The sequence below is a fragment of the Prinia subflava genome, chromosome 5, assembly GCF_021018805.1.
Source record: "Prinia subflava isolate CZ2003 ecotype Zambia chromosome 5, Cam_Psub_1.2, whole genome shotgun sequence".
NCBI classification, from domain to species: domain Eukaryota; kingdom Metazoa; phylum Chordata; class Aves; order Passeriformes; family Cisticolidae; genus Prinia; species Prinia subflava.
In genome coordinates, this window is record NC_086251.1 from 15704705 (window position 1) to 15724830 (window position 20126).

At 39.1% G+C, this 20126-nt stretch overlaps 1 protein-coding gene and 1 non-coding gene across 6 annotated transcripts in view; both read left to right on the forward strand.

The window, feature by feature from the left end:
- Positions 1-17878, forward strand: part of NAP1L4 (nucleosome assembly protein 1 like 4) — a 28127-nt gene extending 10249 nt beyond the window's left edge. For 3 of the 5 annotated variants that reach the window (XM_063398153.1, XM_063398152.1, XM_063398151.1), the window contains exons 8-15: positions 335-406; positions 4107-4246; positions 6120-6265; positions 8111-8133; positions 8738-8857; positions 9157-9186; positions 10419-10475; positions 17616-17878. In XM_063398153.1, coding sequence (XP_063254223.1) covers positions 335-406; positions 4107-4246; positions 6120-6265; positions 8111-8133; positions 8738-8857; positions 9157-9186; positions 10419-10475; positions 17616-17654 — 627 coding nt within the window. In that variant the 3' untranslated portion in view covers positions 17655-17878. Of the gene's footprint in view, positions 1-334; positions 407-4106; positions 4247-6119; positions 6266-8110; positions 8134-8737; positions 8858-9156; positions 9187-10397; positions 10476-11614; positions 11653-17615 lie in introns of all 5 variants that reach the window. The other 2 variants (XM_063398150.1, XR_010080509.1) reach the window with 2 other exon arrangements.
- Positions 1601-1721, forward strand: LOC134551779 (small nucleolar RNA SNORA54). Its single transcript, XR_010080679.1, has one exon. It is a non-coding gene; the product is annotated as a small nucleolar RNA SNORA54 (small nucleolar RNA).
- Positions 17879-20126: the final 2248 nt, after the last annotated feature.

Here is a 20126-nt window from a genome sequence, read left to right on the forward strand (position 1 = left end):
CCTGCACTTTTATTAATTGCTTTTAATGCTGTTAAAGAAGAATTCTTTCTCTGGAAGTGTGTCTGCCTGTGACTCTCACTGATACTAAATACCCTGAATGAAGTTACTGTATCCTAAGTAATACATCCTGAGAGCTTTGTTTACTGAAGATGAGCCCTAAAATGAGTGAGAATTTGGCACATAGAATTTGCAAGTATGATTAAGAGATTTACATCCGCATCTTTACTTTTGCTGAAATTGTTGAATTAGTTACCAAGTTTGGTTCTTTCTTAAGGAGAGACTTTTTTTCTAAGTATTGCCTGCTGAATTTGATTTTACTTTTTTTTCTCCTTAGGAATATGATGAACCTATCTTGAAACATCTGCAGGATATTAAAGTGAAGTTTTCTGAACCAGGACAGCCTATGGTGAGTTTTCTCTGCTTGTTGCTCATGAAGATTGTAGTAATGAAGTGAGCAGCATTCCAAAATGTTCATGCAGCTCTCTTTGGCTGTAGTGGGGGGAGGAGGTTTCTTTCCAAGCTATTATTTTCATGCTTTGCATTTGAAAGATTTATCTTCAGCTTTCCTGACTCTTTGCTCTTTCATTCTTAGCCTGGACAGCTCTGACATTACTCTAGTTTCTAGATTAAAATTCTGGTTCAATTCTGTCTAGTTTTTGCTTTCTTTTTCTCTCTCAGATTCAAGTGTAGCTGCTCTTAATGCAATTACATGGCTGCTTTTGATTTAAAAATGAATTGTGGGAAAAATTTGGGGTATCAAATATTTCATCAAAAGAGATGTGACTTGGTAATACTAATCAAAAACAACAATTATAGATACTGTGCCTCTTGAAAAAAATAGAAATATATTAGGTAGTATTTTAAAAGTGTACCTCATGAGTATTTTTTAAAGTACTGCTTCCTTTTTTGTTTTTGGAAATGTTTTCTTGTTTAAGTTTGATGTACAGAAAGAGATACTGTGTTTGTTGAAAAAAAGTTGATCTGCTTCTTAGTAAATTCATGCAGACTATACTTATTCCTCGAACTCCCTTTGAAGGGAAGGCAGGGAGAAGGATGGAATTTGAGCCTACTTTCTTTCAATTTTGTCATTGTGACTTTTTTCTTTATTTGGTACTTTTTGTTTTGCTTTATGGAGTAATGGTCTTCTGATGATGCCTGAAATAAATGCAAGACAAGCATCACTGGAGATTCACATAGGAAAGATGGAAGGACTTTCTCAGAATAACTTTTAATGGTTAACAGCAAGTTGGTTTGGGGTTCTTTTGGGTTTTGTGTTTCATTCCTTATTGTCTTTATTCTACTAGTACTGAAACACTTAAGCTGATAATAGGCAAGAAAATAGTATTGCAGAGAAAAACTGAGACTAGAGTTTCTAAAGATTGCTGGGAGAGGATATGAGTTTTATGAAGAAAATTAATTGCCTAAACACAAAGTAAGGTATTTTAAGAAGCTGGCTGTTTTATCTTGAACATATCTATCCAGTGGCATTTGGATGAGATGGGAATAGGATTTTTTTGCCTGCATCATTTTTGTGTTAATTCAGTTTTGTTTTATGATACCTTAGGCTGGAGAGCTCTTTAAACACTGGATTTATCTGGTCTTGCACTGTTCGTAACCTTTTGACAGCATTTTTCTGCAAATAGGTTCCATTCCAGTGCTACATTAAATCCAATAATGGAAGGCTGACAAACTCCATGTCCCTTCTGTATTTGGAGACAATGAATGTGTTCCTCACTGCTTGAGTGAAATGTGTTCTCCAGCTGTGTGTGACTGTTTTATCTGCAATTCTTTGTTGAAAAGTGGTGCAGCAGTGGGAGCTTTGTACTGTACAAACTAACCAGTGTGTGATAGCTGCACTAATTCTACTGGGGATTAGGTTTTGTTGCTAAAGAAATACATGATAATTAGGAATTTTCTGATTTACTGTTGACCCAAACAATTAATCATGGTTATGGCACCCCAAAAGTGGATTTACCTGACTGCAGTTAAAGTGCTTCCAAGTCCTGTTTGTTATGGCCTCCACATAGAAACTTTTATCTGCATCAAGCATAAGTGACTCCATTACTATTTGCTTTTACTTATTCATAACCATATGGATAAACTTTCATGTATTTTATAATTACAATTTCTATTTACTGTTTATTTGGACATCAGGATCCTTAGCTGGCATATTTAGACCTGAATGATGCATTTAGGTATAACTCAAGTAGCCTTAAAAAAGACAGTTTTCTTTTTTTTTTTTTTGAACTTCGTGGTATCATATTTGATAAAAAAACCCGGAGATGTCCAGATAAAGAGTATTGCAAAGATTATTACAACACTTCAAATATTATGTGGAGCTTGAAGCTTCTTGTCTCCTAATTAGCAGGTATACAGTGAAATGCTGAAAGGCAGCGTGTGCAGGTATTTTTGTCTTGCCAGCCCTTGGCATCCTGCATGCTAAGTAATGCCATTGGTTGGTTATTTACAGCCCCAGTGATGGTTTATGGGATTATTTGGGTGTGAGTGTTCGTCACTGGTAGTGGATAAGCTAAGTTTGTAACTCTTCCCCTGAGCATGTTTGCCAGGGAGAGCTTAGCCTTAGCTGAAGACAGCCTCCAAACCATGCAGCTGTCTTGAATTGCTTTAAAGGGAAGTAAAGCTGAAATAGCCAACGTGAAGTGAACACAGATATTCCAGTGTACCGCTGGGTCCCAGTGGGTTCCTGTCGTTAAACAGGGAGCACGGGGATTGGGAAGGCTGCTCTTGCCACTGGTCTCCATCACTCCTTGACCACTGTCTTAGCAGGTATGAGTCATGTCAGGAGACTCCTGGGGTCTTAGGAAGATTAGGGGCCTTTGGGAGATGAGTAAGGGATGAGTATCTGTCATGAACAGGCTGTTGTCCCCAGTTATGTATCTTGTCCTCACATGAATAGCCTTGAAAAAGAGGATGGCAAGGCAGACTTGGTGATAACAGACAGTTCTCTGGCCTCAGTCTGTAGAATGCCTGGGGAAGTACATTCAGGGCCGGTCTCTTGGCAGTTACATAATCTGTTTTGTATCCAGATTAGGGCTAATTCATAAGGCATATTACTGGGGGAGTAAATCGGATACTTAAGGTAACTGTTACACATGCTCTGGCTGGGCAGTGGTGTTGGAAGCTTTGGCTTTCAGTCTTTCTGTTGTTCTGAGCTGACCTGTAGACTTTTTCCGCCTTCATGTCACTAAGTGACTTGCCAAAAACCTTTATCCTTTGTTGTTTCCCCTGTTCCAAGACAGCTTGAGTTTTGGTGTACTTTAAAAAGTTCATAGTTGATCCTGAGTGTAATCATGTATAGCATTGTGCAAGCAGGTTAGAAACCTTTACAGATCTGAAAAGTGATGCATCATGGACTCCGTGGTTTTCTGTAACTGGAGCCTTTTGTTCTCCATGTAAGAAACTGAATCTCTGCAAACAATTTTTGGTGCCAGAAGGCAAGAGGAGGTTCAGACATAACCAGAAACACCTCCTTCAGGCTGTAAGCTGTTGAGACATGGTTGTAAGATTCAGTTTATGAAGTCAAGGTTCTTTTGCAGGATTTTCAATTATCAAATGGAAAAAAACCCTCTGGTTCCTGCGGGCATGTGCTATTTAAATAAACTCCTGCAATTTAGGTTGTTCTTGAATTGGAAATAAAGTCTGATTCACTCTCTTAATATCATGATAGTAATCAGACTTGGAGGAGCAATAGAACCACATGGTGTTGTTCTAATAACAACTTCATCCCTAGTGCAAGGATGATGAGAAGCTTCCACAGGAAATGAAAGCAAGACTTTTCTTAAAATACTTACTTCTAAGATTGCTTTTATGACAGAAGTTCTATATGTGAAGGTGAATGAAATGTACTAATTACCTGTTTACAATCTGAATCTAAGCCAAGGTTCTTGTACCTTCTTGCACATTTGAAATTTGTTGACATTCATAATTTCCTGCTTCTGCTGTAGTTTGAAATATGTTGGCTATGTATAATATGTATAAGAATATGTAAAATATTCTTTCCTTATGTTCAGAGTTTGATTAATAATAATTATGCTGATGCACTTTTTCACAGATGAAAGTTAGTGGTAACATAAAATTTCTTCCAGTCTTTCTCATTAGAGTTCCACTTTGGGCCCAATGACTACTTTTCTAATTCAGTCCTGACAAAAACATACAAGATGAAGTCGGAGCCAGACAAGACAGATCCCTTTTCATTTGAAGGACCTGAAATAGTTGATTGTGAGGGGTAAGGAAAACTGAAATTCAAAAAAGCTTCTGAAGTAAAAATGGTTTTTTTTTTTGCTTACCATGATAATGATTAGTAAAGATAAAATTGTTACTTACTTCAAAACTGGGAATGTTTGTAGGGATGACAATGATGATGTTAGTCTCAGCATGCAGAAGTAACAGATGCATAGATTGAGATGTATTTTAACATTGTGTACATTTTAAATTGACCATCTTTTGAATTTTATGGTTCTCTAATTGAGGTAATAAACTTTTTAATTCTGGATAACTGGGTAAATTATTTTTAGTCATTACTTTTCACAGACTGATAAGTAGCCTTGGACTCTCTTGGATTCTTGTCATCTCCTCAGCAATTTTTTTCCAGCAGGAATTGTTTTACTATTATCAGGCAGGAATAGGTCGTGTGTATTGTGTGTTCTTTCAGCCTGTTTTGAGCCTGGAACATAAAGGCCATGCAGTTGGATCCTGGCAGCTGTGGCTAAAGCACCAATGTTTTTAAATTTTATTTTTATCGTTTTTGCAAAACGTGTTCAGAAAACAGCTGTAGATGGTGAATTCTCATGTTTGTTTTGGAAATCTGTTGAGTTGAGCACCGAATTAGTTTTTTGGGGGTGAAAGAATCATTCCATCTAACTTAACCCTTTCTCTTCCCATCCATGATCTCTGCTCTATAACCAAATTCTGTTGCCACACCAGAGCAGAACTGATACAAATGAAAAATGACTTTTGTACCCTATTTTTCTTAGCATCTAAGTATTCTTTTCTGTTGCTGATTATTTGGTTTTTAGGGGTTTTTCCTACCCCTTCAAGGATGTGTTTTGGTGGTTTGGTTTTTGGGGTTTTCTAACTCACACTTAGATGCCAAATACTTGGTTTTTTGAAGGCATGCTGACAGCCTTAAAAGCTTTTACTTTTTCATTTTTAGTGCCACATGTTGGCATTTGAATCCAACATTCACCTGCAGTGAGGCAAAATGTCCTCGTGGATGTTTAGTGAAAGTTGTGCCTAAGTAGCAGACTACTCCTTTTTAAAGAAAACTTTTGTTCATTGCAGTAAAATATTTTGTTTCAGTATTATAAGGGAATGCTTTCCTGGATTGCTTCTTTGTCAAATCTCTGATTTCAGTTGATGTTTTCTGAGGAAGATGTTAGATACGGTACAAGTTGAGTAGGAAATCGTGACTTTGACCATCTGTCTATAGGACAAGATATTTTTGAGGCACGTAAATGTTACTGTGACACCAGTGTTTCCATTATAGGAGAATTAGCTGTGTTTGCCCCTCTTTGCCATGTGCAGCTTTGGGTAAAACTTGTTTGAATGGAGAGAGACTTTTCATTGACTGTCAGTTTGTACAGCAGCAGAATGGAACTGAAAATTAGGCTCTTTTCAGCCTGATGTGCTTGCATGCCAAGTCAATCTGAGCACTGCTCTTTGGAGAGTCAAACATGCCTCTCCCTACTGGCCACTCTTTGGACATGCATTTTAGGGTAAATGGACACTGCCTTCACCTGTAGTTAAAGGATATAATGTATTGTTTTGTAATGGTTTGATTGGTGAGGTTTTTTTCTGGAATAGCTTGACCCTGTCCTTGGTTACAGAAGTCCAGTTGTTGGGCCAGAGGTATTGAATTATGGGTGGAGTGAAGGCAGTGATTACCCTGCCAAGACAAACTTGTATAGTATTTTCATTTAGGGAAATATTTGACCTGTCCAACATACACGTCATCTCTAGGACTATGATCCACTTCATGTCTTGTCAAGCAGCTTTATCCAGAGAGTCATCTTGGCTTTGATGTTGCTGCTCTTGTGCTCAGTTCCTTCTTTTCCCTGGTGCCTTGTGTTAAAATGCTGTTTCTCACCTGCTGTCTCTAGGTGTACCATTGACTGGAAGAAAGGAAAAAATGTTACAGTTAAAACAATCAAGAAGAAACAGAAACACAAGGGCCGAGGCACAGTTCGGACAATTACTAAACAAGTACCTAACGATTCATTTTTTAACTTCTTCAGCCCAATAAAGGGTAAGCTTGGAAATTAACAATTTAGGATCCTTAAAATATGTTTATATATATTTGTATTTATGTGACTTGAACAATTCAAACTATTTATGCTGTTGCATTGTAAAGTGCTTACTAGAGGAAAATTGCAAACTCTTGCCTATCCAGACAGATTATTTTGTTCTGATGTTATTCTGTAGAATTTGACCAATAGATGTGCAGTGTAAACAGGATTCGTAGTATGGAAAGAGTCTCTTGCAGATTCTCTTGAAGAAGTTGACATGTTTTACCACAGGATGGCTCCATGCATCAGTTTGTTTCTAACATGCAGAAGAAATGTCGGTCATCATGGGTTACAGCATAGCGGTTTCATTGAAACCTCTGTGTCAAGTGACAGAACTTTCTGTAGCTTCTTCTGTGATTAATTAGTGATCCTCGATACTCCATCCATAATTTTCTCATTTTCCTAGTCTAATATTAGATATGTACTCACATGTTAAATAATTTTGATGGATTCCAAAACCATTATTTTTGTCTTGGTATGTCTTTCATTGTCCTCTTCTGCAAACATAGATGAGGAAAGTAGTTTATTTTGTGGACTACAGGGGTCCTACAAGAAAGGCAGTGAGGGACTTCTTGCAAGGGCATGTAGTGACAGGACAAGGGGGATGGCTTTAGGCCAAAAGATGGTGGGTTTAGGTTAGATATTAGGAAGAAATTCTTGAAAAAGAATTCTTGAAAAATTCTTGTGAAAGTGGTGAGACACTGAAACAGTTTGGGGCATCCATAACTTCTCTGGGCATTCTTGGAAATGTTCAAGGCCAGACTGGATGGGATTTTCAGCAACCTGGTCTTGTGAAAGGTGTCCCTGCCCAGGGGGAGGGGTTGAAGCTTAGTGACCCTTTCGGTCCCTTCCAGCCCAAACTGTTCTGATTCTAGAGGTGTAATGAACAAAATGGTTCTTGATTCTGTTGTGGGCTGTTATGAACTACCTGTCCCTCCTAATTACCACTGCAAATCCGTACATATGTAGGTTAAGAAACATGGGGTATGGATTTCCAAAGTTGGATGTGGTTTGGTGCAGAAATGTCCTTTAATTTTTGTTGCAGCTTTGAGGAGAGGATGGAGATTTGTCTCCTGTTGGTGTTATGTTGTTCTTTTAAATACTCGAAGGGTACACTTTGGAATTAGCTGTGTAAGATAAGACACTGACATCTGCTGGCAGTGGATACTTACATTTTCAACTTGAGAACTGAGCCAAATGATCACTTTCACAGTAGATCACATGGTAATGTAAAGAAGGGAAATACATTTTGATTTGTGTTGATATTTTTTGCATTGACTTGATTTTTGTTGTTGCTGTTGTTTGGTTTGTTCTTTAAACAAACAGAGCACCTACCCTGTTCCATGCTGGTTATGGTAGTGGGCCTCTTCTCAACAATGCTTTGCAGATTCATGTCAGAATGTTCATCTGTTTAGTTCCAGTTGTTCTGGGGGAGAGGAGATGATCTGTAGCGCTCCAGCCAGACAAAGTTACTGTAATTACAGCATTTATAGAGAAATTAAATAGGTTGATCTCCATGTCCTCTGAGCCTATCCTTGTAGAAAAAGTGTTTCCTGTGCAAAAATCTTTGACATCCAAATGGCAGCTTTGATGCTATAACACATGAAATTCTTGTGTGATTTCTATAGGTTTAACTTAATACTAATCTGAAATGTCACAGTTTTAATAGTTACCTTGCAAAGCCTTTGTAACCTCAGTGTTTTCTGGTATGAGAAGGTCTTTATACTGTGTGTTGTCATCTTGATTATTGAGGTGGGTGAGACTGTACAAGCGTTTCTTAAATTGGTTGTCTTTTCTTTTTGCAGTATCTGGTGATGGAGAGTCATTGGTAAGTTTCTGAAATGGCACAATTGCTTTTTGCCACATCCTTTTTGCCAAGTCACTGTATAGTGACTATAGGGGTTTTTTATCAAGTACTGTATATTTTTATTGTTACTTTTGCTTTTGACAAAGCTGGACTTCACCTTGATAAAGTGAAAGATGCTGTCAGTTTCTCCACCTAATCCATTGACAGTTCAGTGTTGCACGACTCGCTGGTCTAAGACATCTCCAGCGGTTGCTGTTGGGAAGGTCATTATTTTCCCTGCCCACTCAGCAGTACTCCTTTAAAAATCAGTCTGGAGCATTCTGAACAGTTCTGCAATGTCAGATACCAGAGCCAGCAGAGTCTGTATGAGCTTTTTAATGAAAGGTGCCTCAGCAGGACACTAGCCTGTGTGTAGAAAGTAGAAAGCTTTTTTAGAAAAAAATCTAAATTCTGCAAATTTAGATTGAGATTTCATTGTTAGTTAAGTTTAGTGAAAGTACCTGTGACCTGGAGGTTGGTGATGACTGTGATGTTTTCCCAAACCTGTTACTTTGAAATATTTTCATCTGCTTCTGTGCAGCGCAGCACTTTTGCAGTAGAAAACTCAAACTGATTTGTCTTACAGGATGAAGACTCCGAATTCACTTTAGCAGCAGATTTTGAAATTGGACACTTCTTCCGTGAAAGGATAGTCCCTCGTGCTGTGCTGTATTTCACTGGGGAGGCTATAGAGGATGATGATAACGTATGTATGCAATTAGCATTTTGTTTATTAGTCAGCACATAGAAACATTCTTCTCCTTTTCTGATTAGACTAGGGTGAAGAATTAATTACATGAGAATAACAAACCCTGAAGAGATTCCTGCTGCTTGGGGATAGGAAAGGGTCATTCGGCTTTCTATAAATTGTTAATCTGCTTCTGGAAGGGGCATCGTTTCAGTTACAGTGTTTGAATATATACTGAATATAGAATACAGCTATCATTGCAGAAATTTTTATGCAAATACTAGCAGAGCTAATTAAACCTTGGGTTTGTTTTTCAGTTTGAAGAAGATGAAGAAGGTGAAGAGGAGGTGAGATGCACACTATTTTTTATAGATTTCTGATTACCTATTCCATTCCAGTGGCAGGAATAGTTCTATATGGAGCAGAAAACAGTTCATAAATGCTCTTGTGCATGGTACTTCTTTCCAAAAGAGTTCAGCATTCATGACTTGCAGAACTGTGCCTTGGAAAGGAAAATGGTTTTTCCTTTCCATAAAAGTACTTTCTGCAAGAGCACATATCCATTTTTTATCTAGTATTTTGAAAGCTGTTTTCTGACACAAGACAAAATTTAAAAAAAACAGTCTTTTTTTTCTGGAGTGCTGCATGATAAGTATCTGTTCCTTAGGTGGTAGTGGAATTCAGCTGTCAGCTTTTAGTTGTCATAAGCTTGAAGACTCGGTCTTACCAAATGCAAAGTAAAAAAGGGGAAGTGTGCAACTGCTCAGCATAAAAAAATTAGACTGGCTTTGGTTTATTTGCAATAGTATTGTATGACCACAAACACCATGAAAGGCTTTACACAAAACCACTAAATGTTTCCACACTTGAGTGAACTAATATCCTTTACATTTTTTGCTTTACTGCTTTTATTGTGCTGTTTTTGCTAATTTGTCAAAGGTACATCCCTGACTGCTGTCAGCATAGCGGAGTACATCAGAGATCTGATGTGAGCTGGCTGGCAGCCTCCAGCATGCAGCCTCTTTTTTCTCTGCTTAGGCTGTTGAGTGACTAACATTCTCATATTTGTATTTTTTTCAGCTGGGTATTGATAGAAGTGTGTATGTGTATTTTAATCGGTTTCCAGTGCCAGATGTTACCATTTGGATGTGGTTGTGTGTATAACTGAGTGCAAAAATCCTGCACAGGAATGCATAGCCTGTCCACAGTAATCTAAATAAACAGATTCTTTGGAGGGAGACTGAAATAAAGAACAAAATCAGACATATATACCTATTACGAGAACTAAAATTCCAAACAATTTGTTAGGTAGAAGTTTAAAAATTGCTGTGGGTCTGCAGCAGCAGCGTACATAAGAAGGTTGCCTTAAGCTGTACTGAGACCTTTATATCATGTTTTAAAGATTTTGTATTTAAAACTTGGAAGATGCCAAATTCTTTTAAATCAGCCCAATGCTGACATCTGAAACACTCTGGAATACAGTGATAATTTAATTTGCTACTTTGCTTCTTGTCCATTGCAAAAAGTTGCCCTTTTAACCTGTTTTAATTTCTGTTAGTTTATCTCTATTTTGTCATAGGAGTTGGAGGGGGAAGAGGAGGGAGAAGAGGAGGAAGATGCAGAGAGTGATCCTAAGGTAAGGACTTCTGTGTTCTTAGTCATAACACAGGCAGTAATCATGAGCAGTGTAGCTAAGGGTACGATAATTTGTGAAAAGATGAATCAAATCCGTACCCTAGCTTCTGACTGCAGTGTTTTTATTATCTTCAGCACTCAAATTGCTCTTAAAAGAGAAGTTAAATGTTTCCATCAGTTGAGAAAATGCAGGTTTTGACTTCAACGTGCACTAAGATAATTTCCAAACTGTGTGCCTTTGCTTCTTAATGGCATCTCTGTAATGCTGATACAGTTTTCCTTTGGAAAGGTCATATTCAGATGTTCTTTGGCTGGACTTCAAGCTAGAATTAGTCTGACAAATCTCAACTAGCTTGTTTGTTTATTTTCTTTTCCTTAGAATTGTTCTTTATCGTTGTCCTGATGGCTGCCGGTTAGACTCTACATGTCTGTACTTGGTTAGAAATCAAAAAAAGTCAGTACTCAACTTTGAATTTTAAACTTTGATACCTGGCTTAAAATTCAGCCTTGAGGGTTAGTGTTCCTTCTGATAGGTATTTGTCAGTTCTTCAGTCATGGTAAATGCTTATGTTTCGTGAAGCTGGGACAGTGATGACAGACTTGTGATCATGTAGTTCTTGAAACATCAGCTTCCAATTTTTTATAAAGACAGATGAACAAGTGAAAGGCATGCAAAACTGCTTGATCTTTGGATAAAAGTCTTAACAGCAGCTTGACATGTCTCTCTTCTGGTACAGTTTTATATATCATCGTATCATTAGTAAATAAATCGTTTTTGTTACTATCAAGAGTCAATTTTGTTTTTCTTCAATGAGAAATTCTGTGTACTAAAGAAAGTCTGTCTTGTACAAAGATCAACCAAACAGGGTTAGATTGGCAAAAATCAGTATTCTGACTGCTCTGTAGGATTCAGATGCAGTGGTGTACCTGTAAGGGGGAAAAAGTTGGACAGCTGAGAAACAATGTTAGTTCCACATCAACATGTGTTCCTGTGAAGTATCCTTCTAGAGGATTTGGTATTCTGTAGGGGAAAAAAGGCTGAAGTTATCTTGGAAGGTTATGGTTGTTGCCTCCTGTATTATTTTGTACATTTCACTTTTCATCCATGCTGACAGTTCCTTTCAATTTTTTCCCATTTAGGTGTAATATAAGTCTGTTATTCATTCATACATTTCTAGGTAAGGTGGAATTCCATTCATACCTAACTTCCAAGAGTCCCATTTGTAGTCATGCAATGTGGTTTGTTTTCTAGGGTTTTCTGTTTTGTTTTGATTTTTTTTTCCTTGTATGGGGAAAAGCAATGGGGGAATGGTGACTTCAGAGTTTAGATTTTATTAGTAAAAAACAGAAAGAAATGGGTGTAGAGATGAGTGCCCTTAAATCATATAATTAGATTTTTCAGAATGACTCTCTGCCTTCGTGGCACACTGTCTGCTTTGACTTTGTAGCAATCAAACTGTGTTTCATATACACATGATAAAAGATACTGAGACTTGTCAGACTATTTTTCCTTGTTTCTGGTTTGATGTTGCATCTCTTTACTGTTTCTAATGCACTTACAAATTATTTCTTAAACATCTTCTCTGCTCTTCCTAAACTCTTCTAAGTCATCTGCTTACTTAGTATGCCTTTTCCAGCATCTTATTTATGCTGCCTGACAAAGGCAGGCAGTTCCTCTTAGAAGCCTTTTCTTGATCTCTCATGATTCTGCACAGGTATTGTTCTTCTGCTCATCTGTCTCTTTATTTAAAAGAAGAAAGAAAAAGTTCCTTCTGTTGTAAACTGTCCTCTTTCACCTTTCATCCCATTCCTCACAGAGAACAATGCCTGCAACAGCCTCCATACTTTTCCCCTCCCCTGTATTTTAGGCTTGTGTCATTTTATTTCAGTTATTTAGAAGAAGCTATAATCCTTCCAGCTCATTCCCTCTGCATGGATGATCCCCTTCCTTGCCTTTGTTAAGCTCTGAATGGAGCTATGCTCCTGTGTTGGGTTTTGGTGCCTCAGCATACGTGCGCTGGTGGCTCACCTGCAGTAGTGGAGTATCTGTTTGTCACAGTGGCTTGTCTGTTGTCCTCCTGCTGTCTGTTACACAGCTGTGCTGCCTCCCTACAGTTAAAAATTGTCAGCCACTGGCTCCAGTTTTTCAAGTCAACTTGGAATTTGTCTGTTTCGTTTTTTGACACTGATACCCTGGCCTTTTCCATTCTTTCTCCTGGTCCTGTCCTGTTTCCCATTCTTTCTCCTGCTTTGTACCCTTTGTTGGTCCTCTTTTTACCTTTTCCTTGCTTTTCTTTGCCTATCAGTTCCCACCCCCTGCTTTTCTTATCTAGAATAGTTTTCTTTTTCATGTACACAAAAATAATTGGTCTGTTTTCCTTTCAAATCCAGTTTCTCCTTTTCAGTCATTTCCATATTACCTCCTCCTTTATTGTTGTATTACATTTGCTGCATGTCAACACTTTCTGCTTTGTAAACTTTTCCTCCTTCCTTCCTGTGAGTTTTACGTACATTTGAGTTGTTCAGATACAACCAGATCATTATCATCTCTTACACAAAACACTTGTGCCATATGTAAGTTGTGGCTTTGGAAGACTGAGCAGTCAGATGATTGAAAGTAGCTACAAAACTGGATAATGTGTAGCTGGTTTTGTCTAGTGTATTTTTCTATGTGCTCGTACATCCCCTTCCTTTAGCTGCCTTTATTTTACCTTGCCGAGGCTGTGCTTGAGTTGAGAAGTAGCTGACAGGGGGATGCAGAGTGCTGGTTTGAATCATGAGCAAAAGAGCTGCTGTGTGTGTGTGAGACTGCATGGGCTTCAAGATCCTGGGTCTTCTGAGTTACTGTGGCAGGACCTGTCAGCAGCAAATTCATTTTCAGAACCAGTTCTGGAGGGAGGCAGTCTGGGTTAGGGTTGCTTATTTAACTCCAGCTAGCTCTGGGTTTGCATTCTGATATCCTAGTGTTTTCTCATTCAGTAACATAGAATAGGAAATAAAGATAAGATTCAGCTTGAGGTCCCATAATTGCACTATTCCATTGAAGGTGTTTCAGAAAGGCTTTCTGCCTTCTCCATGGGAAAGGACATCAGATGTAGTGCCTGCTGCCTGCCTTGATCCTACTGTTGGCAGCAGAGTTTTGGGGGAGTCACTTGGGACTTGATGATCTGCCTATTCCTCCTGCATGACTGCCTTAGCAGATGGGAAGCTTCCCAAAAAGTGGATGGGAAAAGTAAGGAGATAAAGACTTGATTGCTCTTTGAATCACCTAGGAATGTATCTTGCCCAGTGTGTTTAAACACCGAAGACTAACAGAAATTCAGTGTTCCCTTCAGGATCTGTTTTGAAAAAAGCAAAATGGCTAAAATAAATGGCGTGGAAATTTTGGGCTTCTGTCCCCATCCTCTGGGGCACCAGTTTAGCTGGATGGGCAGACAGGGTGGGTGCAGCAGGGTGAGAGCGATGCCTCGGTCCTGGAGAGCGCCCGGTGTCTCTCAGCCCCAGGACACTGCTACAGTGTAGCCCCACGAGTGTGCGAAAGGGATGGGCTTCTCCTGTGAGGATCTGAAAGCTGTTTATGCAGGAACACAGGCAGGAATAGCAAAGGGGTCCAGGGACACAGGATAGAGGTTCGGGGATGCAAGAGCCTCTGATAAAACCCAGGGACAAGAGCGAGAAGGGAGCCAAGGGCACAGAGTTATAAACGAGACAACGAGGGCAGGTCTGAGGTTCAGGGTCCAATAGGGATGGGAAAAAGTGGTGCAAAGGGATAAATATAAACTAAGGCAACTAGTGAGGTTACAGGGGGGTAACACTGCAGCAAATTTAACCCCATGGGGGTTCAAGAGAAGGGAGAACATTCTAGGAGGGTTGCATATATGGTGTCTGGGGCTGAACAGGGTCACAAATTTAACAAACGAATAGAACAGTGAAACCTAAGAAATACTAACGGGTCCACAAAGGCCTATGGGAAGAAAGTTCTCCTTGCCATGATCTAAAAGATTCTTTCCCCATTTGCCTCTGTCCATCCAGGTTGAGGCACAGCTACCTTAGGGATAAGCCCCTGGCGTTCCACAGGTGGGGTTTGTGTAGGAAAGTCACAAAAGCTGTATTAACTCAGACCTACTTTCTTCTCTGTTTTAGCTCTATGTTCTTGCAAATTTTAGGTGCAATTTTTAATTCTGAGAAAGTGATGTAATAAGTGAGCAGCAGTAACAAAAAGCCATATATTGATCTTTGTTAGCAAAAGAGAAAAAATAGCTGGGAGTCTCACTCAGCTTGTTCATATCCATTGGAATGGTGTATCAAACTGAAATTAAGGGCCCAGAGTAGTTTAAACTCCTTGCACAGAATAAGTGAATATGAACTACTTCAAAGATATAAAAAAAAATTAAACCCTCCCAATTTTAAGATAAACTTAAGTCTGTTTATGGTTAGTATAAAGAATCTGTTTACGACCAGAAGAATTCTTGTCTCTGTAGCCCTGGTAGTGATCTTGAGTACGTGTGTTTACTGGTAAATTTATTTTTAAATAAGATGCAATTCCTCCTTATCTTTGCCAGTTCAAGTCTCTCTGGTCTTTACTGCCTGGCCAATGCACGTCACTTTCTAAGAAATCATGGGAAGTTAGTTTAGGGAAATAGAGCATGAATGGAAACCTGGCCAGGATGGGGTGATGAATGGCACAAGGGCTGAGGCAGATCAGTGGTGGTGGTTGGCTGACCCAGTGTCACAGAGCCTGGGCTCTGCAGGAAGAGCAGGCTCAGGCTCTAAAGCCCAGCCTAAGGGAGTGTGGATGTCAGCTCTCCATCACACTCACAGCCTGGGGCTGGACCCTGATCTTGCAGGAGCCAGCAAAGGCCCAGAGATGAGTGTCAGTGTGCATGTCCCTGCTGCAGCAGCTGTAACTGGAAGGGAATTGTGTTCTCTTTGTGCTGGTGCCCTCTGGGATCAGGCTATGAGATGCTCTGCATGAGGCTGAGGGTAGCTGAAGGCAGCATGGAGCTCACATGCTGCTTCCTCAGCAAAGGGCAGTGCTGTGTGTTAAAGTGGTGGGTGAGCATGGATTATATTGGAGTCTGCATCTGAAATACTGCCTTGATACTTAAGGCCTGCTTAAGCATTTTGTGTATATGGCCAACACAGATACAGCCTCAAGTGTAATCTAAAAATAGCATAAAAACAGCAGTATTTGTCTCAAAATCCTCCAACAACTGACTCAGATCCGGGAACCCCTCAAACTGTGTTTATTTTTTTTTTGCCTGAGAGCAGTAATCAACCCTGAAAGATCCTTAGAAAAGAACTGTCTGATCTCTGTGAGTCAGTTTTTACAGGATAAGTAGTTATATGCAGTAAATATGATTTAAGTGTTTACAGAAATGAGGAAAAGATAATGAAGTTTATTAGAAAATATAAAAAGTGTTTTGGTTGATCATTAAAATTAGGCGGAAATGGTTGCAGTGGTCAACCTAAGTGTGTCTTGACCTAAATATAACAGGTAACTAGGAAGGAAGAAAGGGGGGAGATGGAAAGACTTTTTAAGTACCTTTTAAATAGGTTTGTTATTTTATCTTGGCTCTTATCCAGAATGCAAAGAGGAGAGGAAGTGATGCTGCCTGCACACTACTCTGGCCATGTTCAAATACCAAGCAGTTAAAAGAAGGATACAAACCTTTAGAAAACTTGAGATAAAAATGCTGCTGGTTTTTGCCTGCCCCTCGATAAAAAGAAATAGCATGCAATGTACTACCAGTGGCAATTAAATCTTAATTTAAGAGCAAGAATGCTAATTTTGTGTTCTGTGTAAACATGTCCCTTCTCCTGTATTTAGCCCCTGATCAGTGCAGTTTAGTTCACATCAGTGTTACTTGGAACTTCAGGCAGATAGGAGAGAGCAGTTAAAGTTAACCAGATATGCTGGGTAAGGAATACCACAAGGGACAACTCTGAAAGGTCTGTGACACATCTGTGCATTTGGCTCTAATCCTGAATTGCAGTGGGAATGATAGAGACCACTCTGACCATAAAGCACTTTTGGTGAGGAACAGAAATACAGCCTGGATTTAGTGCAGATTATCAGGGGCAAAACTTCATGATAAGGAAGTTTAAATTAGTTGCGCCTATTCTTCCTTACTAGAGGCAAAATGCTTCACTTTTCTTAGCTCTTGGTTACTTGCTGTATACTGAACTTGGTATGAGTACATATTTTATAACACATAAACCTCTTCTTTAGGATAGTAACTAAGAAACATTCTACTTTGCACCAGGGGTATTCAGGGTGTTGTGTTTTATATCTATATTTTTCTTTACTAGACTGCAGCAGGTTTCTGTTACTGTTGTTTGTGTATAATAAACTATATTAAGAATGGTAAGGGGAGAAACAAAGTGGAAATCCACTGAATAAATTCTCCTGCTTTCTAAGAATGCTATTTTACAATGGAAAAAAAAAGCAAGAAGTGCAGTGTAAACCCGCAGTTCTTAGCTGTTTGAGTACTTGTTCTCATTCCCAAATACACTTCCTTTTGCCAAAGGGGAGGTTGTTTAACTACCTAATGAAGGTGTTTCTACTTTTACATATTCAGATTAACATACGGACTTCTTGGCCAGTGTTAAATTGTTGAATAGTTACCTTCTGGTGATGCAGAACCTAGAAGAAATCAACACATTAATTACATTTTTATCACCTTAGCAGAAAGGGCAAGACTCCCAAGGAAAAATTCAGACGTGCTGCAGAATAAGCAGCCTGCCTTTGTCCCTCCTCAGAGCTGGAGGAGGTGGCAGGTTGTTGTTCAAATGGTTTAATAGGGCTGGAAGTCAAATAGAGCCTCTGGTTGAGGGGAGTAGGTGGTGGTTTGTTTCCTTGTTTGGGTGAACCTTGGCCTACAGGATGCACTGTTAACAGTACAAAAATAGATTAAAAAAAATTATGGGGTACCAAGCAGCTGGGGGCAAGGGAAAACCCAATAAATGTGGTGACTCTGGACCTTTATGATGTAGCTTGAGTTTTCATGTAGCATTTTTGTACATGCTAGTGATTCCTAGTTAATTCAGAAGTGCATAGGCAGTTTATCTGTGTTCAAGTGTCTTCTTTTATGCCAATTTGATTTTTAACTGTTTATTTTCTCCTTTTTCCTTTATGCAGAAAGAGTCCAGCCAACCTGCTGAATGCAAACAACAGTAATAAGGAAATACCACTTGGATATTTGAACAACTTGTAACAAATAGTTGGATACCTGGCCTGCAGTTCAGGATATTCTATCGCTGCAGCACAATCTTATTAACAATGCTTAAAGATAATTTGTTTTAAAATGCATGATTTTCACTAACTTTATTGCTTAACATGTACAGTGGCAACTTCAATGCATTTGGGAAATATGAGGTTTAAATAAAGCACACTCTACAGCCGTTGGTACACTGTAGCTAAGTATGTCAGTAGGCCTTTAGAGCCTTTCGCCCTATGCATAGGGGAATAGTCCAGACTACCATGTGAGGATTATCCATTTTCTTGCTCAACATTGAAAATTGTGGAATAGCAATGTGCTGAGAAGCTAAAGTAAATGGATTACATGTATGGTAGTTGAAACAGATAGAGCAATATGACTTTTTTGCTAGTTCCCTCCCCCCTTTTTTAATGTTTCTCGCAACCTACAAATTGAACTAGTGCTTGAGCAGCTTTAAATGTCATATTTATTATCTCAGTACAACCAGTTGAGTTGAAGTAATTTTACTTCATTGAAGAGGGTGTCATATTTGAGACTTAGTTGTTCATCTTACTATTTATTTATTCATGTTTGTAAGTACTTTGACAGAATTAGTGCTTTTTAATAGTTTTTAATATACTTGAAAAATCATCTTCCTCTTTTGCATACAATATGGGTACTTGTAAAACAGGTAATTCAAAGTGGTCTCAATGTAGTAGTCTAGACAGAAGAAACAAACTCGCATCAAAATGACAACTCTTCTGGATGAAGATCAAAATGCAAAGGCCAAACTGTTGCTGTTGGTGGAAGTGGGTTGCAGCCAAAGAACCAGACAATTTCCAGTAGTCTTATTGCTTAGTGTCCAGCATGAAAGGACCTTTCACTATGAACACAGAAATTTATCAAAATGAATCAGTTCAATAAATCTGAAGTTTGGGTGTCTTACTTGCAACACTGAAATTATTCCATTCCACAGTTCGTTTTATTTAAAGTTCTGAAGTCTTCAAAACTGCCTTTTGTTGTGTGACACTTAAGGTACACGTTTTGAGTGTCAGCATCCATTACCAACCTCTGGCAGCAGTTGAATAACAGCTGTATCAACACTGTGACCAGGCATGTAGAGTGCTCCAGCCTTACCTTACACATTTGTAACTTATACGGTGTTTTCAATTTGTACAGAATAGATAGAATATTCTATTAAAGTTGTGAAACATGATTGGTGGTGCCTGTCTGGTCCCTAACGCTTCCTAGGGGAAATGAGCATCCTGCTGGGAGTGGTGGAGTGTTAAACACAGCACCTCCCAGCTGTTTGCCCTTACAGCTCCTGGCTCAACATCTGCCTTTGCCAAAAGCTAAAACAGGAGCCCTTGTAAATATAGCAGTGTACAGTTCTTTGATGTAAATCAGAACAAACTTGCATACTAACAGTCTGGAATCTTTTGTAGGAGTTGGGGTTATTTGGGAAGGAGCATCATTACAAGATTCCACTTGATCTGTGAACTTTGGTCAAGGACTGAAATAGGGTGAAGGCAGGAACAAGGATAGGTTCTGAGTTTTATTTTTACAAATTAGATTTTGTAACCTCCTAGTCTGTAGTGCACTCTGGCAGGCATGGAGAGCAGTGTGAAGGCATTTCGGACAAGGACAGGAATAACGAATGGAGCTTGCCCATGTGCAGACTGGCTCAGCACACTGCTAGGGACATCAAGTAGAGAGATTTGACGTGGTCTATTTCTCTTTATATTGCAAGAGACTGAATAATAGTTCCCCATCCTCAAGCAATACTTTCCACTACATGGTTAAACAGGAGTGCTGCTACCTGGAGATAAACATCTGCAAATTAGCACACCAAAGTAATTTATGTGCATGAATCCTGAAAGGCTGACTTTAATTTTGAGAAAACGGGAAATTCCAGAACATGTGGAGCAAATGTGCCAGCATAGAGGGAGCCAGGTGAGATGGGTGGGTAGTGAAGCTGCCGAGCAAGATGTTTGTCCTGGGGAAAGTGATGGGAAATCTGAGCTGGGATTCGTTCAAGCAGACTTAATGCCGGTTGACACAGCCTAATAAAAACAGATCTTGTCAAAACCCAGCCGTGCTCTTCCCAGTGCAGATCTCACTGATAATGGCAGAGATGAGCAGTTCTTAGACTCTGTTTTCACTTACAGACTTTGTCTACAGGAAACAAACTGCTATCTACAGCTCATTCCTCTAACAGTATGAAGAACTGATGAGGTGGTAGATAGAATGTCATGGCCAGATAAAGCCAGGCATGGTAAATCCAGGCTGGATGGAGTGTGAGTGCAAAAACCCACAAGTTACTGTTTGAATGATTTAAAAAAAAATACTGGTGTGTTTTGAAGACTGGGCCTTGAGACAAATAAATGATTGAATGCTATCTCAGCACTCTGATAAAAACCCCTGAAGCTTAGTCTGTGGGAACACCCTTTGGT